Source organism: Octopus sinensis, linkage group LG9, assembly GCF_006345805.1.
Source record: "Octopus sinensis linkage group LG9, ASM634580v1, whole genome shotgun sequence".
NCBI classification, from domain to species: domain Eukaryota; kingdom Metazoa; phylum Mollusca; class Cephalopoda; order Octopoda; family Octopodidae; genus Octopus; species Octopus sinensis.
The window spans coordinates 83,401,329-83,426,237 of NC_043005.1; the positions used below are offsets into that span (position 1 = coordinate 83,401,329).

The window sequence follows — 24,909 nt, forward strand, 5'->3', positions numbered from 1 at the left end:
TCATCATTTTGTTTTAAATCTCCATGTTGACATAGGTTAGACAGCTTGACAAGATCCGATGGGTCCAAGAGCTGCATTGCATTTCAGTACTCCCTTGGCAAGATTTCCACTGCTGGATGCCCTTCCTAATACCTATTTCTTTGCTACCCACAAGGAGCTAAACACAGAGAGGACAAACAAGGACAGACAAATGGATTAAATCGATTATATCGACCCCAGTGCGTAACTGGTACTTATTTAATCGACCCCGAAAGGATGAAAGGCAAAGTCGACCTCAGTGAAATTTGAACTCAGAACATAATGGCAGACGAAATACGGCTACACATTTCACCCGGCATGCTAACGTTTCTGCCAGCTCACCGCCTTCCTAATACCAACCACCTCACAGCATGTGCTGGTGCTTTTTTCATGGTACCAGCACTATTAAGGTCATCATGCACATTCCATGACTAAAACTCAAAGTGGGGTGACTTTATACTAGAAAATGAGGACTTAAAGTATGAGAGACGAGGTCAGAGCAGAACAGGTTTCTTGCTGTAGAAGAGCTACATGACTACTCACATTTGAGAAGAGAGGGCAAGTGTGATCAGATGGAGCTGGAAAGAGATAAGAAATAGTGGTGATGAGGTGTCTCTGTGAACCTTCAAGGTATGAAGTGAGTAGAATCAAGTGGGGACAGAGGAACAAGGAGTGTGGGTAGGTGGGGATTTGCAAGTATGTATGGAGGGGGGTGAGAGATGAGGAATGGGGGAGGGGAGGGGAGGTGGGCAACAACTGTAAAGCCTGGGTAGGGTTGGAGCGTGGAGGTAGTGAATAGTGGATAAGGGGTGAGAATAATTAGTTGTGGGGTGTAGGAGGAAAAAGAAATGTTAACAGTCTTTGTTCTATTTGTATTTATATTTGATCGTGCTCAGCCAACTGTATTTCTGTGGTTTTCTAACTCAATGTAATGAAGAAGAATGCTGTCATACAAAGTTATAAGATATGTTGCATGAAGGGCAATGACATAGACAATTAAGTAATCTCTCATAATATAACTTGGTTTATAACAAATGAAAGAGCCTCTACATGGTTGCTTGAACTGCTAGAAGTAGCAACCAAATTTCCTTCAATTCACTTCCTACCATCTTAAAAAGAAAAGGAGACATTAATAAGGTAGTTATATATGTATTATCATGTACTTTTTGCCTTGATTGAGTCACTGGACTGTGGCCATGCTGGGGTACCACCTTGAAGGGTTTAGTCAAACAAATCCACCCAGTACTTATTTTTTTTTAAAGTTTGGTACTTATTCTATTCTATTTGCTAATCACTAATTCACAGGACATAAACAAACCAACATCAGTTGTTAAGTGGTGTGAGGGACAAATACAAACACAGACATGCACATACATGCTTACATATACATACATACATACATGCAACAGGCTTCCACACAGTTTCCTTCAGCCAAATTCACTCAGAGGCTATGGAGTAAGACACTTGCACAGTGGGATTGAACCTGAAGCAGAGTGGTTGCAAAGTAAGCTTTTTAACCACAAAGCCATCCCTGAGTGATATCTGTAAACAAAAAACACTGAGAGAGTAAATGTTGAAACACCTTTCACCATAGCCCCACTTTTTTTTTTTTATCAAGCTTGAGCTGAAGCGAAACAACAACAACCCTGGAGGAGAATAAACTAATGAAAAATCCTCTAAGCAATCAATTGATTTGTTAGAAATAGCAGCTTAATCTTCCTCAAACCACACCCTACTATTTTAAAAATGAATAGACACAATGGTTAAAGTACTCCTAGATACACTACATCTGAAAAAAAAAATAGAGATATAGATGGTCACTGCTGGAACTGTTTTTTGTAATATCTCTGCTTTACCAGGGTTGCGCTAGGACCAACAAAAAGCCTGGAGAGAGGGGACAGGCAAAGTTGACCCCTAAAGAGTAGGATTGATCTCAGAACAAAGAAAGACAAGAGTAAATTCTTTAAGATATTTAATCTGGAAGTTTGCCATTTTTGCCGCAACTTCACCGTTGAATAACAGCAGTAGTAATAATAATAGTGGTTATATAAATGAGGATAACTATGAGTTTAGGGTCCATAACTGCAGCACGGGAAGCTATATCATCATTGCATAAATATTTATCACAGCATTTGGTGCAGATCTTCTTTCTAATTCCAAACAGGATATACTTGCAAATAGTTTTGCAACTGGTGACACAGCCTCTTTGTATGGATTTCACATCACCATATGTTAAAACAGCTTTCACCTGCAAAAGAAAAAAAAGTAATTTGATATGTTGTCTGCTGTAGCATGTCTGAAAGAGTAGGAAGTGAAGGAGAAGTTAGGGGTGAGGGGAATGAATAGAGACAGGCATGAGTGGAATATATTTCTTTACTGCCCACAAGGGGCTAAACATTGAGGGGACAAACAAGGACAGACAAAGGGATTAAGTCGATTACATTGACCCCAGTGCGAAACTGGTACTTTATTTATCGACCCTGAAAGGATGAAAGGCAAAGTCGACCTCGGCGGAATTTGAACTCAGGACGTAACGACTGATGAAATACGGCTACGCATTTCGCCCGGCGTGCTAACGTTTCTGCCAGCTCGCCGCTTTCATGGCATGAGTGGAATAGACATAATAGTAATAAAACACTGTGTAACACAATTTTTGTCCTTGGGGAGCGACTGTTATTTCCCATTTGCTTATACTTAGAAAGTATGAAAAATGAACAATGTTTCCTTCAAACTTTGCTTTCCTCAAACATATCTCCATTTTGACAACTAGAAGTAAACTGAACTGTTGAACTTACGATCCCTATATTTATACTGCCAGAACATTCTAGAAATTCTTGAAACTTCCAGAAAATTCTGTTTCAGCTACTCAGTACTGAATCTGTCTGAAATGCATTGATGTCCCAGTCACAAAAGCAAAGTTTGAAGGGGATTGTAGTCATTTCCTTTGATTTCTAGATAGAAGCAAATAGGAAATGACATGGACCAAACACAAAAGAAAATTAAAGTTTGTTGCACAGTAGAATCCTTCAATCACCTCTGTCTACGCCACATCCTTCGTGTCCGATGGCATCACTTTGTCTCCAACAATTTAGTGCGACACCAGTGCAAAATCACCTCCCTCTGACAAGTCATTCTAACGAGACGTCTGCATTAGCTGGGTCATGTCCTCCGTTGTCAACCAGGAGAATTCATCTACGAAGCAATTGCCCCAGCTCCTCTTCAGGGTTGGCGAAAGCGATGTGGTGGACAATGAAAAACCTGGCTGATGACAGTCAAGTCTGATCTGGAACCCATCCTAGGCCCCCATATCTACGGCATTCGCCACTGGAATAAGGAATGGTTGGAGATCACACGGTCATTAGCCTCAAATCGCCAGGTCTGGTCAGCGTTTGTGAGAGATGCAGCATTGAGGATGAATGAAGCCAGCTCAACCCACCCCGGGTGAATGCTGTCTCAAGTCAAGAAGAAGACAGTGTAATGGACAGTTGATCTACATGGACAGTCAGTAAGAAAAGGGTGGAGAATAATTACCTGCTCCTGAATTAACATATAAGCGGCTGAGTACTCAACATACATATGTACAGTAAAGGATAATTCTTAAGCAGAATCAATATGACACAATGCATAAGGCTGTTCCTTTTGAATTAAAGGTACAATCCAACTTATGAGCTTCAATACAATCTCCATTTGCCCAATTTCACTCACAAGGTATGGATCAACCCAAGGCTATAGAATGCAACATTTACTCAAGACACCAAGCAGTGAGATCAAACCCAAAAACTCAGGGTTGCAAAGCAAACAACTGAAACCTTTGGCTAGACTGCACCTACAGAGATAGCCTACCTACCACTTATTCTCTCTCTCTCTATCTATCTATCTCTCTCTCCCTCTTTGCCATATACTCTTTCTCCTTACTGATTATATCCCCAAAATAAAACAAAAATCAATCATAATCTTCTCACCTTTGTCCTTCCAGTGCATACGTACCTGACAATATTTCTGATTTTCAGAACACGTTTGTATAAAGTCATCTGTCAGATGAGTCACACAGGAATTTGTGTTTCTTGTTCGACTGTATTTGTGAGAGCAAGCATAGCAGGACAAGCTGGCTAAAAGAAAAAATATAATGAATAAATAGCAATAAAAATAATAATTCTTTCTACTATAAGCACAAGTTCTACTATAAATGCAATTTGGGGAGAGTGGGCTAGTCAATTACATTGACCACAGTGGTAGGGTAATTATTTTATCAACCCTGAGAAGTATGAAAGGCAAACTTGACCTTGGTGGGATTTGAACTCAGAACATAAAGAGCCAGAAATAATGCACTTAAGCATTTCATGTGTTACACTTATGATTCTGCCACCTCACTATTTTTATAACAATAACAATAATCCTTTCTACTTTAGGCACAAAACCTGAGATTTTGGGGAGGGGGTAAGTTGATTACATTGACCCCAGTGTTTCCCTGGTACTTAATTTATTACCCCCGAAAGAATTTGAACTTAGAATATAGCAACATGTGAAATACTGCTAAGCATTTCATCCAGTGTGCTAGTGATTCTGCCAGCTCGCTGCTTTGCTTTTATAATAATAACAACAGCTAAGAAAAGTAACTGTACCTATGATCATCAGAGCTTTGAAGACAACACCAAATGGTGCTCTTAAACACTATAGCCAAATATCAGGAAACTCAAAAGTACCAGAACTACAAAAGATTGTTCTTATGGGTACTGCCCACATTCTAAGAAAAATATTGTCAACTTGAAACAATTTGATTCTCTTAAAACTCCTTTGAAACTGAAATATTACAAATCTAACAGAATCTTAGTTCACAGTTTCTGGTCTCCCTCCAATACAATATACCATTATTAATCATGAATAATACCCATAGCAAAACGTCTGACATGCTGGTACTTGCATTAAATAAAGCAACAGCAACATAAATAAATAATGATATTAATGATAATTATTGTTTCAAATTTTGGTACAAGACCAGCAATTTCAGGGGTCAGGGGTTAGTCAGTTGCCTCAACTCCAGTGCCCAAATAGTATTTATTTTATCAACCCTACTAAAATAAGTACTAGTTGGACAATAATAATAACAGTTTCAAATTTTAACACAAGGCCAACCAAAATCAAATGGAAATTGTAGTTGTGATCCTCACCCTGGTGGCACATAAAAGCACCATCCAAACGTGGCCGATGCCAGTGCTGCCTTGATGGGCTTCTGTGCTAGTGTGGTTGTTGCCAGCCCCTCTGGCCCCTGTGCTGGTGGCATGTAAAAAACACCCACTACATTCTCAGAGTGGTTGGTATTAGGAAGGGCATCCAGCTGTAGAAACACTGCCAGATCAGAGTGGAGCCTGGTGCAGCCTCCTGGCTTCCCAGACCCTAGTTGAACTGTCCAACCCATGCCAGCATGGAAAACGGACGTTAAACTTGACTGGTACTTTGTTTTATTCATCTCAGAAGGGTGAAAGGTAAAGTTGACCTCACAAGAAATCAAACATTGAATGTAAAACATTCAATGTTCAATTTCTGTTAAACATTCTATCTGATGTGCAAATGATTCCGTCAGTTCACTGCCTTAATAGTTTCAAGTCTTGGCACAAGGCCAGCAATTTTAAGGATAGGTATTAGTCAATTACATTGCCCCCAGAACTTGACTGGTGTTTTATTGACCTTTGTATTTTTCCAACACTAACATTTCTGCCAGCTTTCCACCTTCAACTGTCTTTGATTTAGGCACAAGCACTAGCGTAGCTGGGAAGCGGGGAGGTAGGGGCGGTTTGCCCCAGGCAGCACTTTTAGAGGGGCACCTCTTTTGGGTCTGCTGTAGGCAATATGTGTTTTTGTGGGGTCCAGGGGCAGCAAACGGAAGGGCCATCCAAGGTGGCACACACTCTAGCTACACTAGTGGGCACAAGGCTAGCAATTTTTTATGGGAAATTGTTAATTGCTACCATTGACTACAGTACATGAATTGTACTTTATTTTCTCAACCTGAAAGGATGAAAGGCAAAGTTGACTTGGGTAGGATTTGAACTCAGAATGTAGATAATCAGAACAAATATCATAAAATGTTCTATCCAATGCTCTAATGACTGCCATTTTTGTTATGTCATTTTATAATTAATTGTAAAGAGGTAATGAAGTTACAATGTTCTGATGTTAGTTATTGGTATGGATGTTTAAGGTAGCAAGCTGACAATTGTTGGCATGCCAGCTAAAATGCTTAGCAGCATTTAATCCATTTTTATGTTCTAAGTTCAAATTCTGCCAAGATCAACTTTGCCTTTCATCCTTTCGAGGTTGATGAAATAAGTAATAGTTAAACACTAGGGTAGATTTAATCAACTAGCCCCTGCCCCAAAAATTTGTGTTGATAGTAGAAAAGTATTATTATTATTATTATTATTATTATTAAGAAATAAGTACCAGTTGGTCACTGATGTCAATGCAATTAACTTAAACCCTCTCCAAAACTGGCTAGACTTCATCATCATCATCCTCATCATTTAACATCTGTTTTCCATGCGGGCATGAGTTGGATGATTCGATCGAGGTCTGAAAAGCCAGCTCCAATTTGATCTGGCAATGTTTCTACAGCTGGATGCCCTTCCTAACGCCAATCACTCTGAGAGTGTAGTGGGTGCTTTTACATGCCACCAGCACAGGAGCCAGTCAGGCAGGTCTGGTATTGATCATGTTCAGATAGTGCTTTTTACATGCCACTGGCATGGGAGCCAGTCAGGAGACACTGGCATCAGTCACTTTTAGATGGTGCTTTTTACGTTGTGCCAAAAATTTGAAATCATTGTTGTTGTTGTTGTTGTTGTTATCATCATCATCACCATCATCATTATCATTATTATTATTATTACTATCATTATTATTATTAATATTAAGGCAGCGAGCTGGAAGAATTGTTAGCACACTGGGCAAAATGCTTAACGGCATTTCGTCTATCTTTACATTCTGAATTCAAATTCCACAGAGTTTGACTTTGCCTTTCATCCTTTCAGGGTCAATCAATTAAGTACCAGTGGAACACTGGGGTTGATGTAATCGACTAGTCCCCTCCCCCAAAAATTTCAGGCCTTGCACCTTTAGTAGAAAAGATTATTGTTATTATTATTTTGAAATAAGAACCGGTTGGACATTGGGGTCAATGTAATCAACTTCATCTGACCCCAAAACTTACTAGTCTTGTGCCAAAATTTGAAACCATTATTATTATTATTATTATTATTATTATTATTATTATTATTTTCTTTCTTTCTTCAAATTTTTTTCCGTTTCTCACCGAGTGTTTTCCATACACCTAGGGCAGAGAAGCTCATTGTATGCATTCCCAGATTACACACGCAAATTCACAGGTAAAATACGTATATAAAAAAATAATAAATAAATTCAAGAATGGATGTTGTTTTCACAGCGATAATGCTCTTCTCAGTACATGAGCCATTCCAGTTAACAGGATTTTTTGCACTTCCTGTAGGGATGGTAAGCCTGGTATCATTTTCGAATAGGTTTCAGTACCTATTTTTTTTATTATTATTATTATTATTATCATTTGAAAGGTGGGGAGCTAGCAGAATTGTTAGCCACAGGTTAGAACAGATCAAGCAGACTTATGACCACACATATTCTAGATACTGTCAATCTATTTTTATTTGCTTTTCCACATACAGCACCTCCTAGGGCCAGATTATGCAATGTAACCTTAAATTCTAAGAGATTAAAGTATGATTTGAGGTGTATTTGGCTGCTATTTTGAGGTGTATTTCGCTGCTATTTGCAAATTAAGCAGCAATATAGATGCTCTCTTATTAGTTGGCCCACTTCTGTTGTTTAATCAATTATGCAATTTTTTTAAGGTGCCATAAATGAAAGTTATGTTATGGTATAATGAGGTAACGATGAAATGTTTTAACGATCGAGTTGTATGATAATGCAATGAAGAAATGACGCCATATTGTCAGTATTTATTGATGTTATAATTTAATAATGAATTGATATCATCATGGTAAAATATTCTAAATTAATAATTAATAAATTATCAGTTTGAATCATCAGCTTTGAATGATTTTACAAACACACACATGCATGCACACATGCGCACACACACACACACACACACACAACACACACACACACACACACACACACACACACACACACACGTAAGCATAAGTGCAGGCAGATCTGTGTGGTTAAGAAGTTCACCTCCAGGTTCAGTCCCATGGCATGGTACTATGGGCAAGTGTATTCTCCTATAGCCCCAGGTAACCAAGGCCTTGTAAGTAGATTTGGTAGAAACTGAAAGAAACTCATCATATACAGGGTGCAATGAATATATTGTTGTCTAAATTACACAAAAATTAAAATAACACTGGCATCTCATTCTAACATATATTTACTAAAATTACATAAAAATATCATGAAACACTTAACAGTAAATTTATTCAATAAAATTGCCATTGGCTTCAACCACGAATTCAGACAAGTTCGGAATCTCCTACAACTCTTCTGGACAGTCTCCTTATTTAAGTTGGTGAATGCTGGCACAATCCATGCCTTCAGTTCATCTTTGTTACAAAGAGTTTTGTTGGTCTCTCGCTCACCTGTGCCCTGCACATGAAAATCAAGGGGGGTTGCAGTCTGGGGAGTTAGGTGGCCAGATGTTAGGGGTAATGTGGTCGCAAAAATTGTCTGACAGCTATGATTGGATTCTCCTGCTTGTGTGGCATGGTGCAGAGACCTGTTGCCAGACATAGGGTGTTCCAACAGCCACACTCTTGACCCAGGGCAGCACTACCTCATCCAGGCACTCAATGTAGGCCTCCGTATTGAGTCAGAGGCCATGTGGGAAGATGAATGGGGGCCATCACTAGTGATCACTCCAAACACCATGATGTTGACTGGCTGGTTGATTTTCATCACTTTCAGTACATATTTTGGGGACATAGTAAGCCAATGGTTGTTCTGTGTGTTCACCATCTGTTCGCATTGGAGCTTCTGGCACCAATACCAAGCAACATAGCATGTCATTTCCAAATTTCTGGCAGAGTGAATTGTGTCATGGAGCTGTTTTTCTCACAGACAGTGCCCAACTGACCCCACCTATACTATGTAGTCGACAAAATCAAAAACAAACAATGCCCTTGTGCAAAATAAAAAATATAGAATGGCAACAATTCACCCATCACACCCTGTATATATATATGTACACACACACACTCACACTCAGACATACACACACACACATGGAAACACAAGTGAACAAACGGATGGAATTAGCACTTGATACATTAGTTCCAGTAGTATTTATTGACTTAGCTCTTCGTGTTAAATAAAGTTATATGGACATTAAAACGATGATGAATATATCATCAGCATCATCATCATCATCATTTAACGTCCATTGTCCATGCTGGCATGGGTTGTACAGTTATATTTCATCTCTTTTATTTTGTGAGCAATAAAGAAAATCATCATCATCATTATTATTATTATTGTTATTGTTGTTGTTGTTGTTAAGGCAGCGAGCTGGCAGAAATGTTAGCAAGCCGGGCGAAATGCTTAGCGGTATTTCATCTGCAGGTATGTTCTGAGTTCAAATTCCGCCGAGGTCGACTTTGCCTTTCATCCTTTCGGGGCCGATTAAATAAGTACCACTTACGCACTGGGGTCGATATAATCGACTTAATCTGTTTGTCTGTCCTTGTTTGTCCTCTCTGTGTTTAGCCCCCTGTGGGTAGTAAAGAAATACATTCTGAGTTCAAATTCGCCTTTCATCCTTTCAGGGTCGATAAATGAAGTACCAGTTAAGTACTGGGGGTAATGTGTTCGACTGTCTCACCAAAATCCAGGCCTTGTGCCTATAGCAGAAAGGATTATCATACAAGCAGTGTCTTTCATTTCAAATCTTCCCTGAAAGCATGTCTAGACACGGAGAAATATTACCTTGCTTGGAAACAAGTGAAAGTTGGTGGCAGGAAGTGCATCTGATTAAAGAAAATTTTCCTCAACAAATTCTGTCTGATCCATGCAGGCACAGAGAAGTGGATGTAAAAGTAATGATGATGATGATGAAAACGATGGTGGTGGTGGTGGTAGTGGTGGTGGCAGTGCTGCTGCTGCTGATGATGATGATAATGACCACAGCATGTGCTTACAAGTGTGTTTTGATATGATTTGAACAGCACAGCCTAAGTTTTTCAGGTGTCTCTTGATACGACTGGGTAACATCTGTTTACAAGTTCATCAATAACATCAGCATTGTTCTACATTTAATCACAACCTCAAACAATCAGCTCTGTCTTTCCAGTGACGATAAATCCCCTATGAAATCTACTTAATTTGTGTCCAAACATATAGTGTTCACCACTCTCTTGCGGCAACCCAGACACCACTTCATTAGGCTGCAGAGACAGCATTATGGAGAGTAAGGACCAGCTTCATATCAACACAACAGTATTAGCATCTCCTGCAAGAGACAACCACTGAATTGAGACAGATTATTTACATGGTTAAGCAACATGACAACACTAGCAACAGATGGCATTTTGCAGCCAACAGCATTTACAATGCAGAATTTAATATACAAGCACACATGCACACACACACACACACACACACCACACACACACACACACACACACATATCCAACCCATGCCACATGGAAATGGATGTTAAATGATTATGATGATGATTTTTAGAGAGATATATACATATATGTATATATGTTTTATATATAGAGAGGTAGACTGACAGAGACAGAGAAAGAAAGAGTGTGTATAAATAAAACAAATTAAAAGCATGCAAACAGGTGCCCATATCACGACTGATTTCAGATGATTCATTTATGCAATAATATATGGATTTTGTAAGCTTCATATTGATTTTGTATGCATGATGCTAGTTCTTGTTCAAACACTGAAGTTGATAAAATTTTTTAATTTTCTTGAAAACAAAAATGTAACAGTCAACGATATTTGTGCATTGTCCATTGTCAATAATTGCAAGCTGATTGAAAAGATAAAGCACCAGACTACATGTTTACAATATGCAAGTCCCCAACACTATAATCATACCATACTTGGATCAACTTCACTTTTCATTTATAATAATAAATGGCAAGTTTGTGTGTTTGTGAATTTGCTATTTTAACTCCTCCAAGGCTATCCAACAGACTTTGATTAAACTTGACTTGTGTGTGGGGGAGGGGGGGCTTATGACCATGCAGTCACTTATGCACTAGGGAATTTTTTTAAAAATCAATTCTTAATCAGCATCGATTTTTCAAAAATTGTAAAATTTCAGCATCTTTTGTACTAGCCATCATGATATCAATTTGATGAAAAATGCAGAAATTTGATGAAAAATGTTTCATGGGTATAAACAGACAGCTTATTAACGGTAATTTATTTAGCATTTGCTAATTCTTCATTTCAATGTGAATTGTTTTGATTTGCTAAAACTTTTATTTCAGTTCGTTGTTTTAATTCCACAGCATTTCAGGTTTTGATTACTCTTTTACTTGTTTCAGTCATCTGACTGCGGCCATGCTGGAGCACCCCCTTTAATCGAGCAACTCGACCCCAGGACTTATTCTCTTGTAAGCCCAGTACTTATTCTATCGGTCTCTTTTGCCGAACCGCTAAGTAACAGAGACATAAACACACCAGCATCGGTTGTCAAGCAATGCTAAGGGGACAAACACAGACACACAAACACACACACGCATATATATATATATATACATATATACGACGGGCTTCTTTCAGTTTCCGTCTACCAAATCCACTCACAAGGCTTTGGTCGGCCCGAGGCTATAGTAGAAGACACTTGCCCAAGGTGCCATGCAGTGGGACTGAACCCGGGACCATGTGGTTGGTAAACAAGCTACTTACCACACAGCCACTCCTGCGCCTAGGTAAGATCATTTTATTTCTCAAGCAAAATTTAGGCAACTTACGCACTAGTCATCGTGACATCAGTTTGACGAAATCTGCACCAAAGTATAAAATTTCGCCATTTTACACACATGCACAAAAATGACAACGACATGGGTTCGCTACCAGTTTCTGCTCAATTTTTCGTCAAATTGGTCCTATCCATTAATATAGATTTAAAATTTTTCAAAAGTGTTGAAATTTGACGAGATTATATTTCATGGCTATAAACAGACATCTTATTAACAGTAATTTATTACCAGGTACCTCAGCCAATTTTTTTATTTAAAAAATGTACCAGTAAAATATGGTCTTGGATTCAAGTTCTACTGCACAGCACCTTGAACAAGTGTCTTCTATAAATCTCAGGCTGATCTTTTACTTTTACTGGATTTAGCCAGAGGTTGGGGCTATGCTGGAGTGCCACCTTTCAGTGTTTTGAGGCTTCCTTCTGGTACTGTTTTTGGTGAAAAAGCAAGTTGGATGAATTCTGCTCTTCTTTATGCTTCCTGCTGCAATGTGGGCTCATCTGGGATTTCAGACTCAAGTTTGTCTAAATGCCTTTTGAAGGTTTCCACATCTACACTTGTAGATTTCTTAGATTCCTTGGCAGAATGTTAAACAGTTGTGGTCCCCTGAAACCCAAGCTGTTGCAATACTAGGTTCTTCTCTGAGATGACGAAGATGGTATGTTTGGTATTATGCAGTGCCATTCAGTGCAGTGGTTGGTTTAGCTTTTAATTCCAAAGTCAAGAGCTAGACCTTCCAGAATCTTCCATATGTATATCACTGCATACTTTTCTCACCTTCTCTCCAGGGAGCAGAGCTTCAGTTCTTACAGTCTCTCCCTGTAGCTCATCTGTTCCACTAAGTCAATCTTTGTGTAGTGGTAATGGATTACTTCAAGTTCCAACACCAGTTTGATGCTCTGCGATGACCACATGTGGGAGTAGTAATCCAGGCGACTAAGGACAAATGTCCTCCTTAGAAGTAGCAAGGTATCCTTATTTCTGGTTCTGAATAATCTAAGGATTCATTCGGCTACTTGCCTGCAACGTGTTGCCATCCTGGCAATATGCACATGAAATGTTGCATCACAACTCATGTAGATTCCAAGGTCATACACTGATTCTAACTCCAGGGTTTCAGTGCCCTTGGTCCTTGTACTTTGATTGTAGTTTGTTTGTGGTTCCCCCCCCCCCCCCCCGCAAAAAATATTACATGCTTTAACCCTTTTTTACCAACCCAGTTGAAACCGGCTCTGGCTCTGTAGTACAAATGTCTTATTTTCATAAATTTTGAATTAAAATCTTCCACCAAACCTTAGTCACAATTTATGTTCCTAACACTAACTGAATGATAACTAAGTTATTTTACTAAATTCTTTGTTATATTCAAAATAATTGAAAGAAACACAGAGCATCTAAAAATAAATACGGTAATGAAAAGGTTAACAATATGTTGTCGGCTCTTAAAGTCATGTGACACTACCCCGCCTACTTCCATTCCTGTCATCAGCAACCTGTTACCAGAGACCATATAAAAACAACATTCTGGAATACCATAATGTCTACAAAAAGGATTTTTTTTTCTTACTTTTATTGTTTCAGGCAGAGGCTTTGATCATTCAGGGGCTTTTAAAAAATGGTGATCTGCATCAGCCAGGGGCTGAACGTAGATCAACTACCTAGAAGATAACTATGCTTACTGTTACACCACCGATGCTGGCATATATAAGTGTGTGTGTGTGTGGTGTGAGGAGGTGCCTGTTATTATTTTATTGTCTTAACATTGTGTGATAGCCATAAGCAAGTCTCACCATCATTCAAGTAAAGTCTTTCATTTTCCCTCCTTTCTTCTGGATGAGGTGTCCTTCTAAACACATGACTCATGAAAGACCATTTTAGAATTTTTATTTTCCAAATAATATCCATTAAACCTGTTGTCATTCTTTTGCTGTTGTTTCTCCACTTATCCATTTTGTTAATCTTCAGCATTCCCCTTTCCATGGCTTTTTGTGTTTTATTTTCAGTTCATTCTTCTGATGTATACATAATGGTAGGAAGTACACACTGCTTCAAGAACCTTTCCTTTCAGACACATGGGCAACTTACTGATTGTAATGTGATTCAATTTACCAAAGGATGCCCATCCTAATAGTATTAAATTTTTTGGTTTGATTTCTATCCTCTAAGCAAGGTAGGTGTATTGGTCCACATGTTCAACTATTTCATCATCCATCAACTACATTTCCAGCTGTGATTAAATGGTTGGTGATTGTTTTTGCTTTACTAGTAATAATTCTGAGTCCACATTTTTTGCTTTCTTATTTTAGTTCTCTGAGCATTTCTGTTGATTCTTTAATGCTTCTGGAAATTAAGTACAATATCATCAATGAATGTGAGATGATCTGGCATGCATCTATTTATATTTATTCCTTTATCTGAGCAATATAAGTTTTTAAAAAAAAACTTTTCTAATAAAGATGTGAATGATTTGGGTGATATGGTACCTCTTTGTCTGACTCCTTCACCAATTTTGATATTAATCACCATGTTGCTTACAATTGCTGTAGTTTTACAGTTGGTGTACACATTTTTCAATAACTTCATATAGTTTCCTTCAATTCTCTTTTCCTCTTGTGCTCTTACTATATCATTAATTTCCACCAGATCAAAAACTTTTTCAAAATCTACTAATGTTAAATAAGTCTGGCATTTTCCCCTCAGTTGTATGTATGTGGTCTATTGCACTGTAGATTTTTTTGTAGTGTTCTCATCCAGTTTTCTCTCAATTCACTTTGGTATGATTTTTGAGAAGATCTTGTAGACGTATGATAGTAGACTGATTTGTCTGTGATTCTTTAGATCTTTAGCATGTCCTCTTTTGTAAAGAAGGATCAGTTTGGAATCTTTCCACATAACTGTTATCTTATGTTCATGTAGGCATTTTGTAGATAGTTTAGCTAGCTCCTTCTCTGCGTTTGGTCCAACAACTTTTATAATGTCTATTTTATTCCCATCAGGACCTGCCATAGCATTTTTTTTACATTTCCTTTATAACATTTCTTACTGCCTCCAACATATCTGGGACTCTTTCCTTTGAATTTACTGGTTGATATAGGTTTTCATAGAATTTTTTAAATTCTTTCTAATATTTGCACATCTTCTGTAAGTTGTTTTACATTTTTGTATTTAGGTTAATGATTGTGTTATGTTCCACCGTCATCTTTTACTTGGTTTTTTAAAGACTTTTGTTATTTTCAATTGTTTCATTAATCATCTCCATATTTGACTCATTTTTATTTTCTCTATGGTTTTTCCCGTTTTACATAATTTGATATATTCAATGTGTTGTGTAGATGAGTCAGGTTTCATTGTTCTTTGGATATTCATGAGATTGATAATGTCTCTTGGTAATGTTTTTCCTTTATTCTTTTGTCATTCTAATGCATAAATTCTTATACATACACACACACAAATATGTATGTATTCTTTTATTCTTTTACTTGTTTCAGTCATTTGACTGCAGCCATTGGTTGGCCCAAGGTTATATGCCTAAGGTGGCATGCAGTGGGACTGAACCCAGAACCATGTGGTTCAAAGCAAACTTCTTACCACACAGTCATGCCTGTGCCTACATACATATATATATATATATATATATATATATATATATATATATATATATATAATATCAAAGGAAGGTTAACCGGGAAGATAGTTTTTGTACATGGCAGATGCACAGGAGCAATAAATACTGAAGATGTACAGAAAACAGATTCCATCACATGCCAGAGGGAGAAACTACAAATAGTTAATAGCTTCGACTGCCTAGGCAACCAAGTCTGTAGTGGGGGTGGTTGCTCTGAGAGTGTAACGGCTAAAAAAAGAATAGCCTGGGCAAAGTTCAGGGAGATCCTACCTCTGATTGCAACTAAGGGCCTCTCACTCAGGATGAAAGGTAGACTATATGATGTATGTGTGAAAACGGCCAGGCTACACGGCAGTGATCATGGGCCATGAATGCTGAGGATGTGTAGGCTTGAAAGAAATGAAGCTAGTATGATCCTCTGGATGTGTAATGTCAGTGTGCATACACGACAGAGTGTAAGCACCCTGAGAGAAAAGTTGGGCATAAGAAGCAATAAATGTAGTGTACAAGACAGATGACTATGCTGGTATGTTCATGTGCTACATATGGATGCAGACAGCTGTGTGAGGAAGTGCCACTCTCTAACTGTGGAAGAGATAAACCCAGGAAGACATGGGATGAGGTAATGAAGCATGACCTTCGAACATTGGGCCTCACAGAGGCAATGACAGGAGACCGAAACCTTTGGAGATATGCTGTAATTGAGAAGACCCAGCAACTAAAGTGAGATTGCAACTATGCATGCCCGGCCCAATTAAAAGTACCCCTGATGCGTCAGGTGATATGATATGCTTGAGAAGACCTGTTGAGTCAAGTAAAACCAATATCGTAGCTGTGTCCAGTGCCTCCTGACTGGCTCCCATCCCAGTGACATGCAAAAAGTACCATCTGAACGTGGCTGATACCCATGCCAGTTGCACATAAAAAGAACTATCCAAACATGATCAAAACCAGGACAGCCTGACTGGCCCCTATGCTGGTGGCATGTAAAAAGCACCATCTGAACAAGGCCAATGCCAGTATAACCTGACTGGCCCCCTTGCCGATGGCAAGTAAAAAGCACTATCTGAATGGCTTCTGTGCTGTGGCATGTAAAAAGTACCCACTACACTCTCGGAGTGGTTGGCATTAGGAATGACATCCAGCTGTAGAAACATTGACAGATCAGATTGAAGCCTGGAGCAGCTGCTGGCTCTCCAGACCTCAGTCAAACTGTCTAACCCATGCTAGCATGGAAAACGGACGTTAGACGACGACAACAACGACGACGACGACGACGACGACGACGACGACGACGACGACGACGACGACGACGACGACGACGACGACGACGACGACGACGACGACGACGACGACGACGACGACGACGACGACGACGACGACGACGACGACGACGACGACGACGACGACGAACGACGACGACGACGACGACGACGACGACGACGACGACGACGACGACGACGACGACGACGACGACGACGACGACGACGACGACGACGACGACGACGACGACGACGACGACGACGACGACGACGACGACGACGACGACGACGACGACGACGACGACGACGACGACGACGACGACGACGACGACGACGACGACGACGACACGACGACGACGACGACGACGACGACGACGACGACGACGACGACGACGACGACGACGACGACGACGACGACGACGACGACGACGACGACGACGACGACGACGACGACGACGACGACGACGACGACGACGACGACGACGACGACGACGACGACGTATATATATATATATATATATAGTTATATTGGAGTATTCCAACATATCATAATGTAATCCTTGTATTGTCCTTTTTCATGCTCTGATGATTTTCTACCCAAGGTGTTTTGAAATGCAAGATTATATATTTATATATGTTTAGTAGTTTAGATTGGATGTGAAATGAAAAAATTGCAGGTGAAGATGTTAATTAATTAATAAATTAATTTATATCCATTGGATTTCTCCATTTTCAAACATAATAATATTATATATATATATGGTTGGCTGCATTAGAGGTTAAAATAACTGTCTAAGGGATAGAAGTATCCATTATACTACCAGTATGTTACCTATGTTTAACCATGGGCATACATATGCGAACACGTTATACTCATAAATTATAGGTAAAGACAATGATAGACATGAATTTATCAGGAATCAAAATTTAATGAAAACAGAAAATGGAAAAATATTGATGAACAACAATTTACTTACATCAATTATTATTTATTAATTCAATACAAATAAACTGCATCCCATCTAACAGCTGTTTCTGCTTCCAATGTTCTATGCTATTGCCATACAGGGCTTCATCACTCTGATGAAACTCCATGTTTCAGATTGGTTTTATTAACAAATATGATTAATATTTTTAGCATATCAATGGCAATACTATACAACATCGGAAGCAGAAACCGATATTAGATGGTATGCAGTCTATTTGTACTGAATTAATAAATAATAATTGATGTAAGTCAATTGTGTTGTTCATCAATATTTCTCCATTTTTTGTTTTCTTTATATATATATATATATATATAAACACACACATAAATATTTATATACATATATATATATATATATCTACATACATACATACATACACACACACACACACACACACACACACATATATATATATATATATACATATACATACACACACACACATATACACATTACATGTATGCACACGCAATGGGTTTCTTCCTGTTTTTGATCTGCCACTTTCACTCTAAGTAACTAAATATTGGCCAACTTGTGGCTAAAAGTAAAAACTGAACCTCTCACCACTTGGTTCCACCACAAACCTCTTCACCATACAACCATGTCTGCAATTACAGTAGAGTAGCTATTTTGCTGAGAAATGCTAATAGCTTTAGTAAACACGTTAATAGTCTCAGTAAACATGTTAAAAGCTTCTGTAAATATACATAAGACAGTTTCACTCTTGCTGTGCATGCCCCCTTAAGGTTTGGAATTTCCGTGTAAAAGAATGATTGCACAGACTAAGAAAATTTTTGTTGTTTCCAAAAGAATTAGGCTATCAATTATTATAATAAAGTGATTTATAATCTGAATAATACAAATATTTATTTATTTGCTACAGGGCAAATGATTTCAACTCTGTAATTAATTTACAACAAAATTCATCTGATTTAATCACGTCTGCAGACATATTTACAATACGAAGATTGGATTGAATGGTTAAGAAGATTTCCCAACAGGTGATAAGATGATGAGTATGAATTAAAGCTGTAGTTTCCTGCTAGCATGGTGCTTATCTTTTACTTGGTTGTGTTATAGTCATCATCATTTTATTGTTCACTTTTCTATGCTTGCATGGGTTGGACAGATTTGTCAAGGCAGATTTTCGATGCCCAGATGCCCTTCCTATTACCAATCCTCACTTGTTTTGAATTTGAACTCAGATGGACAATATTAATAATAATAATAATAATAATAATAATAATAATTGCTCTGATGCAGTACCAGGCAGTGACTCTCATGGCTTCTGATCTTAACTCACTGAAAATGTTATCATATACATTGTTTTGTCTTGGTATAAAAGATGGGCTACAGCAAATATTCTGCTGAATACCACAGAATTGCTTGTCAGTTGCTTGACCATAACCAGTTGAGCATGTCCTTTGGTGGCTGATGATATGTGCATCTCTGATCATGAGCAGAAGTAGTGGGGGAGCATTATAGCCATGTGTTGAGAGGAATTCTTTAAGGTTTGGATAATTCACCTTTGAAAGGATGGGTGTGTCATTCAACATGCTTAAACAACCTTTATTCAAGGACCATTTGAGTAGGATGGGCTACTTGACCTGAAGAAAAATCTAACTGGGCCCCACCTGCAAGGTCATGCACGGTTTATCTTGATATGAGATCACCATGTCACGCACATATGGTTGTGATGCATGTGCCTGGTGTACCCTTATCAGACGGGTGGTCATGGTGGGTATACTGAAATTCGTATATTTTACCCCAGTGTCACTTTGATGGCAAGCACTGCTCTCTCATTCAATAATGATAATAATAATAATAATACACGAGGGGAAATATGCTTAGAAAAACTGCTTTATTAGGGTCAGTTGGGATCTTGAGATAGGTACTTGAGTGTTAAGTATCATGAAAAAAGACTGTGTGACCTTTGACAACAGGTTGTTGTCCACTATTATAGAACTAACTGGAGTAAGTGAAATGGAAAGAAGAAGAAGAAGAAGAAGACCTACAAAAATCAGCTTTGCTTGGAACTGCAAGAATTCCTTGCAGGGTACTTGAAGCATGACCAGTAAATGAGTGTCACCTTAGTCTGTTGGCTGTGGACAGCTGACACTTTCAATCATACCCAGCAAAATAAGCTGAGGTTTCATATAATAATAATAATAATAATAATTTTTAATATTCATACAATATGTTTAAATGTTTTCTGGAAGAGGTGTACAAGGTACATATGGTTGTGAAAATACATATATTTTTTTTACCCTTATCATACATGAGGGTGGGATAAAAATGGTATATAATGAGTATGTGTGTGTGTGTATACATACAGAAATATAGGTAAATGAATTAAAGTAAATATTGTAATGGAAATCCACCAACAAGAATTGGCCAATTTGGTTGAATAAAAAGCTCCTAGTTTCCCCACGTTTAACTACTTTCAACTTTTTGTGCTTGAACCTCATACACCCAGAAGCACCTATAAGCAATTTTCTTTGGTCAATTAAGTCTTGAAGGAGCTCAGGTTCATAGATGGCAACCTAAGTGGTCTTCAAGAAAATTCTGTCCTCCAGGGAACTCCCATGTTGATAGGCTCAAAATCCATTGACATATAAATTGTGTCAGTCTCTGGTAAAATGGAAGAAATGGAAGACAAGGAGGGGTAAGAGGAGGAGGAGGGGACGGGGAAGAGGAAAGGAAGCCGAGGAGAGGAGGTGGAGGAAAGGAAGAATGATAAGGATTAGCTGGAAGACAAGAGGGGGAAAAGGATGAAAGAGAAGAGAACAAAGAAGAAAAGGAAGATCAAGATGAGGAGGACAACAAAGACAAAATAGAAGAGGAGGACAAAGAAGAAAAGGAAGAGGAGAATTCTAACTATGGTACTAGAGTAGAAACTTTCAGTAAAAGGGTGAGTCAATTGTTTCGGTTCTTTTGAGAAGTTATACTCCAGCATAGGCGATATTTACTTTGGCTAACTCATTATTTAATGTAACTGATTCCTATTAAGCTTTACTTGTTAGGTAAATAATTTTGACTATTGATTTTTTTTCCTTTTTCATATCCATTTTCCTGTTTTATTCAACGCTTGTATAGATCCATTGATTTTAGACATTTATATGTTAGCACGAGGTGCATAAAAGGCCATTTATTAGCAGAGTGGATATTTACCAATTTCATACTTCGCTATGTGGAAGTGAATTGGCTAAGCTGGTTATTTGCTAGACAAATCAATAATGTCATCAAGACCCAGAAATCCTCGAATTGAACAATTTGAATTGTTAAGGTTGAAAATATCATAAAAAGCATTCAAACAAATATCGTTTGGCCTTTGAAAGTTGAGGAATTTTTAATTAAAACTGGGCATGAATCAATGAGAGAGTTATCACAGTGTGACGATTTTTAAATATGGATATAATTTCGTGTCAGAACTCATGTTGATAATTAAATCGATAAATAGTTATCGTTAGATGAGATAAACTGGTCGAACAGCTTGGGTTTCGTCAGTGTCTTTTTTTTTCTTTGAATTGGTTTATTCAGAGGAGGTATGGAAGCACTCGCACCTTTTTCAAAAGCAATGTCTATCAAAAAAATCAAAAAAAATAACTGCCTCTCACTAAAAGAAAAGCTATTGTTTTATTATTACACCCGTCTAGTGAGATGGCTATAATATAAAAATTTACAGGAAAACATGGAATTAGAGAATGTGAGTAAAGATGTGAAAAACTGGATTTTGGGGGCAAAAATTGTTTCACAGAAGGACGGCCCTTTCCCATTAAATAGTAATAGTTATTCCAAAAGTCTGCCAGAGAATTACACCCATATCGTGAGACGGGTGTAAAATATTTACAAAAAATAAAGTAAATTCCAAGTTGAAGAGAACAACTGCTTTTTGCAGTGGTGTCCATTTTATTTGATTTAAAATCAAAGAGTTTAAGAAGCCAACAAACCAAACCCAGTTATATGTTAACTGATAAGAACAAGACCAAAATGCGTGTGGAGTAATTCACCCCAAAATGGTGTATCGTTCTTATTACCTTTCCTCGCGAAGCTCACGTATCGGTGAGCTGTAGTTGACTGCGAACAATGTTATAGAGTAGGTTGGTATTGATATAGTAATATTAAAACTGGTTTAACTATTTTAGAAACGTATGTGGTGTAAAGAGTTTTAAAACAATTTAAGTAAATTTACCGAAGTTACGATCGCGAATTTCATGTTAGTCTGTGTATAAAACGTACATAAATTTTATATAGCATGAAAAATGTACGTATAATTTAAATAAGATTAAAACAGTCATATTTATTTTGGGTAGTACGTTGGAACAATGTACCTCCAGTTTCTATTTTTGTAATATTGACATATTACTAGAAGGTATAATACAAGCCTATGGACACAGAATAACGAGTGACTTTTCATATTAAGAAACTCCGCCAGTTCTCTTTACGAATTTATAGGATGTCACAGTGGTCACTTCTGGTTAATTTACTTTCATTTCTCTTGAACCATGAACTACATGATAACCTGTACACAGTGGTGGAAACGGTTTACCCAATTTAATTTATTATTTAAAAATAAAATTGAATAATCAAAAGTAATTTGCAAAAAATCAGATCTGACAATTACCATTTTTATTACAGCAGATTTGTATCGCTTATTTCATTTCAAAGAAAACAATCCTTTCTCTTTGCCGAGATTGCAGAGAATGATGATCTCTGCCAATTTCAGTAGCTTTGCCTTTTGGATCACAAAGCAAAACCTCGCCTAAAAGTACATTCAAGGAATTGAAGGAATAAATTTCAAAACTAGCAATTCCTATACAATAGTGGGTCTTAACCTTGGCGATAATCCACCCTTGGAGGGATGAGTTCACAAAAGCGCTTATGAGAGGGGCAATAAAGACAGTGGGTGATTGGAGATGAAAAGATTGTAGAAAATAATGGTTGGTGCCATTCTAGTTGGTTTTGGAATAAATTTTATCAGAAACTTACAGTTAAAGAACACAAATATTCTAGAAAATTATTGGAAATTAGACTGAAAATATTCGTTTCTTTTCTAGGCACAAGGGCCGAAATTTTTGGAGAGGGGACCAGTCGATTAGATCGACCCTAGTACGCAACTGGTACTTAATTTATCGACCCCGAAAGGATGAAAGGCAAAGTCGATCTCTGCGGAAATTGGACTGAAAATATTGCCAGACAAAACGTGTTGCATGGGCAAGGTAAGATATTCTAAATATATCTCTCTTGTAGTCCCACAGTGAGTGCAATTGTCTTTACGTGTCACCGAGGAAGCCTCTGCGTGGTTAACTAATCAGCTAAACACATCAGCCAAATGTTCTTGAAACTAAACCTTTTTGTCTTAAATAAGGGCAGAACAGATAATTTAATCTTAGACATACGCCTATAGCGAACACTCTAGTGAAATCCCTCTCTCCTTTATTATAGTCTTTTATTATATAAACATATATTCGCGCCAATACCAACCAATCAGAGTGGTGGACACAACGGGGTCCAAATAGCGCCCAGAGGTTAGCTGTTTATCTGCTACATTCGAATGTATGTATATATAATGAAGGAAAGAGGAATTGCACGTCCTAAAAAGATGTGGTTGCAGGTGACTGTTTTTATCATAAGAGATTTGAACAAATAAGTTTGACGTAGGTTAATAACAGTTAATGATAGGATCTTCTAAAAATTAAAAAAAAGTAGGGGTGATGTTTTTGTAATTAGTATGAAAATCTACACATTTTAGTCCACCTCTTTTACGTGTTTCTGTTATTTTGGATTGTGGGCATGCGAGATCACAACCTCAAAGGGTTTCAATCGAACAAATCGTTATATTAAGCCTGGTACTTATTCAATCAATTCCATATGCCGAACCACTAAGTTAGAGACATAAACATCGGTTGTCAAGGGGTGGAGCTCCGCTTACCATAATCACTCATAAGTCATAGGTCAGCCGGGGGCTATAGTAGAAGACACTTATTTTGAGGTACCGCACAGTGGGACTGAATCCAAAACCACACGGTCGCAATGCGAGCTTCGTAAGCACGCAGCCATACAAACTTACAATGTTTTAACTTAAGTTACTTTCGTTATCGATACAAGACAGTAGAAGTTGATTATCAAAGGAAGAGATCGAATGCAATAAAATGGTGATTATGTGTTCATTAAACACTAAAAACCATACAGACACAACCAAAACTAGGGTTACTCGACGGAAATGACAGGTCGTAAATCGATAAATTAGTTCGATTTAGTTCAATTTAGCGGCAACACTTCCGTCCCCGCCCCTGACAGGTGGAAATCTTTCCAATTTAGCTGAGGTAGTATGGTGAAAAAGTCATTTATCTCAATACAATTCAATTTTAGTGAAATTTATTTTCACATGAAGTCCAGTAAATAAATATATTACGGTAAAGAAAACATTGGGACTGCCTAGAATTTGCATTAGATTTGAAGATCACACACACACACACACATACACACACAGATCGATAGACAAGGCGAGAGAGACAGAGATCTTTTTTGTGACAAAATTTACAAAAATAACTTTCTGCCGATTAAAAATATCAAAGTATACATACTCATGTACTGAGTTCTATTTCTCCTGATTATTTCACCGAAACCACACTCACGCACATGCATGCACACAATATTATCATGTTTCATTTGAGTATGTGACTATGAAGGTACTCCAGTTTTGAGGTACCTTATTTTCCAACACGAGTCATGTCTGCTGTGAATGACATGACTTGTTTCCTTCCACAATGAGATTTTTTTCAGATGTTCGTAAAGGATAACACTGCCAGATGACAAAACTATTATTTATCAGTACACAATAATTCATCGATGATTAAGCATTGATGAATTGTTAAGAGAATGACACATCATGGTAGTCTTTAAAATCCTTGAAAAAAGCGATGTCCATAGTTGGAATGCTTTTGAGCATTGGTTTGCTTAATTAGAACCGACTTCGGTCTAAATAACAACAATGAATAAACATCGTGGATAATAATAAT

The 24,909-nt window shown here is 37.9% G+C and overlaps 1 protein-coding gene across 1 annotated transcript in view; it reads right to left on the reverse strand.

The window, feature by feature from the left end:
* Positions 1 to 1,624: 1,624 nt before the first annotated feature.
* Positions 1,625 to 24,909, reverse strand: part of LOC115215886 — a 28,415-nt gene continuing 5,130 nt past the window's right edge. Inside the window, exons 2-3 of the mRNA XM_029785232.2 lie at positions 4,006 to 4,127; positions 1,625 to 2,266 (exon numbers count right to left, since the gene is read on the reverse strand). Coding sequence (XP_029641092.1) covers positions 2,024 to 2,266; positions 4,006 to 4,127 — 365 coding nt within the window. The 3' untranslated portion in view covers positions 1,625 to 2,023. The remainder of the gene's footprint in view (positions 2,267 to 4,005; positions 4,128 to 24,909) is intronic.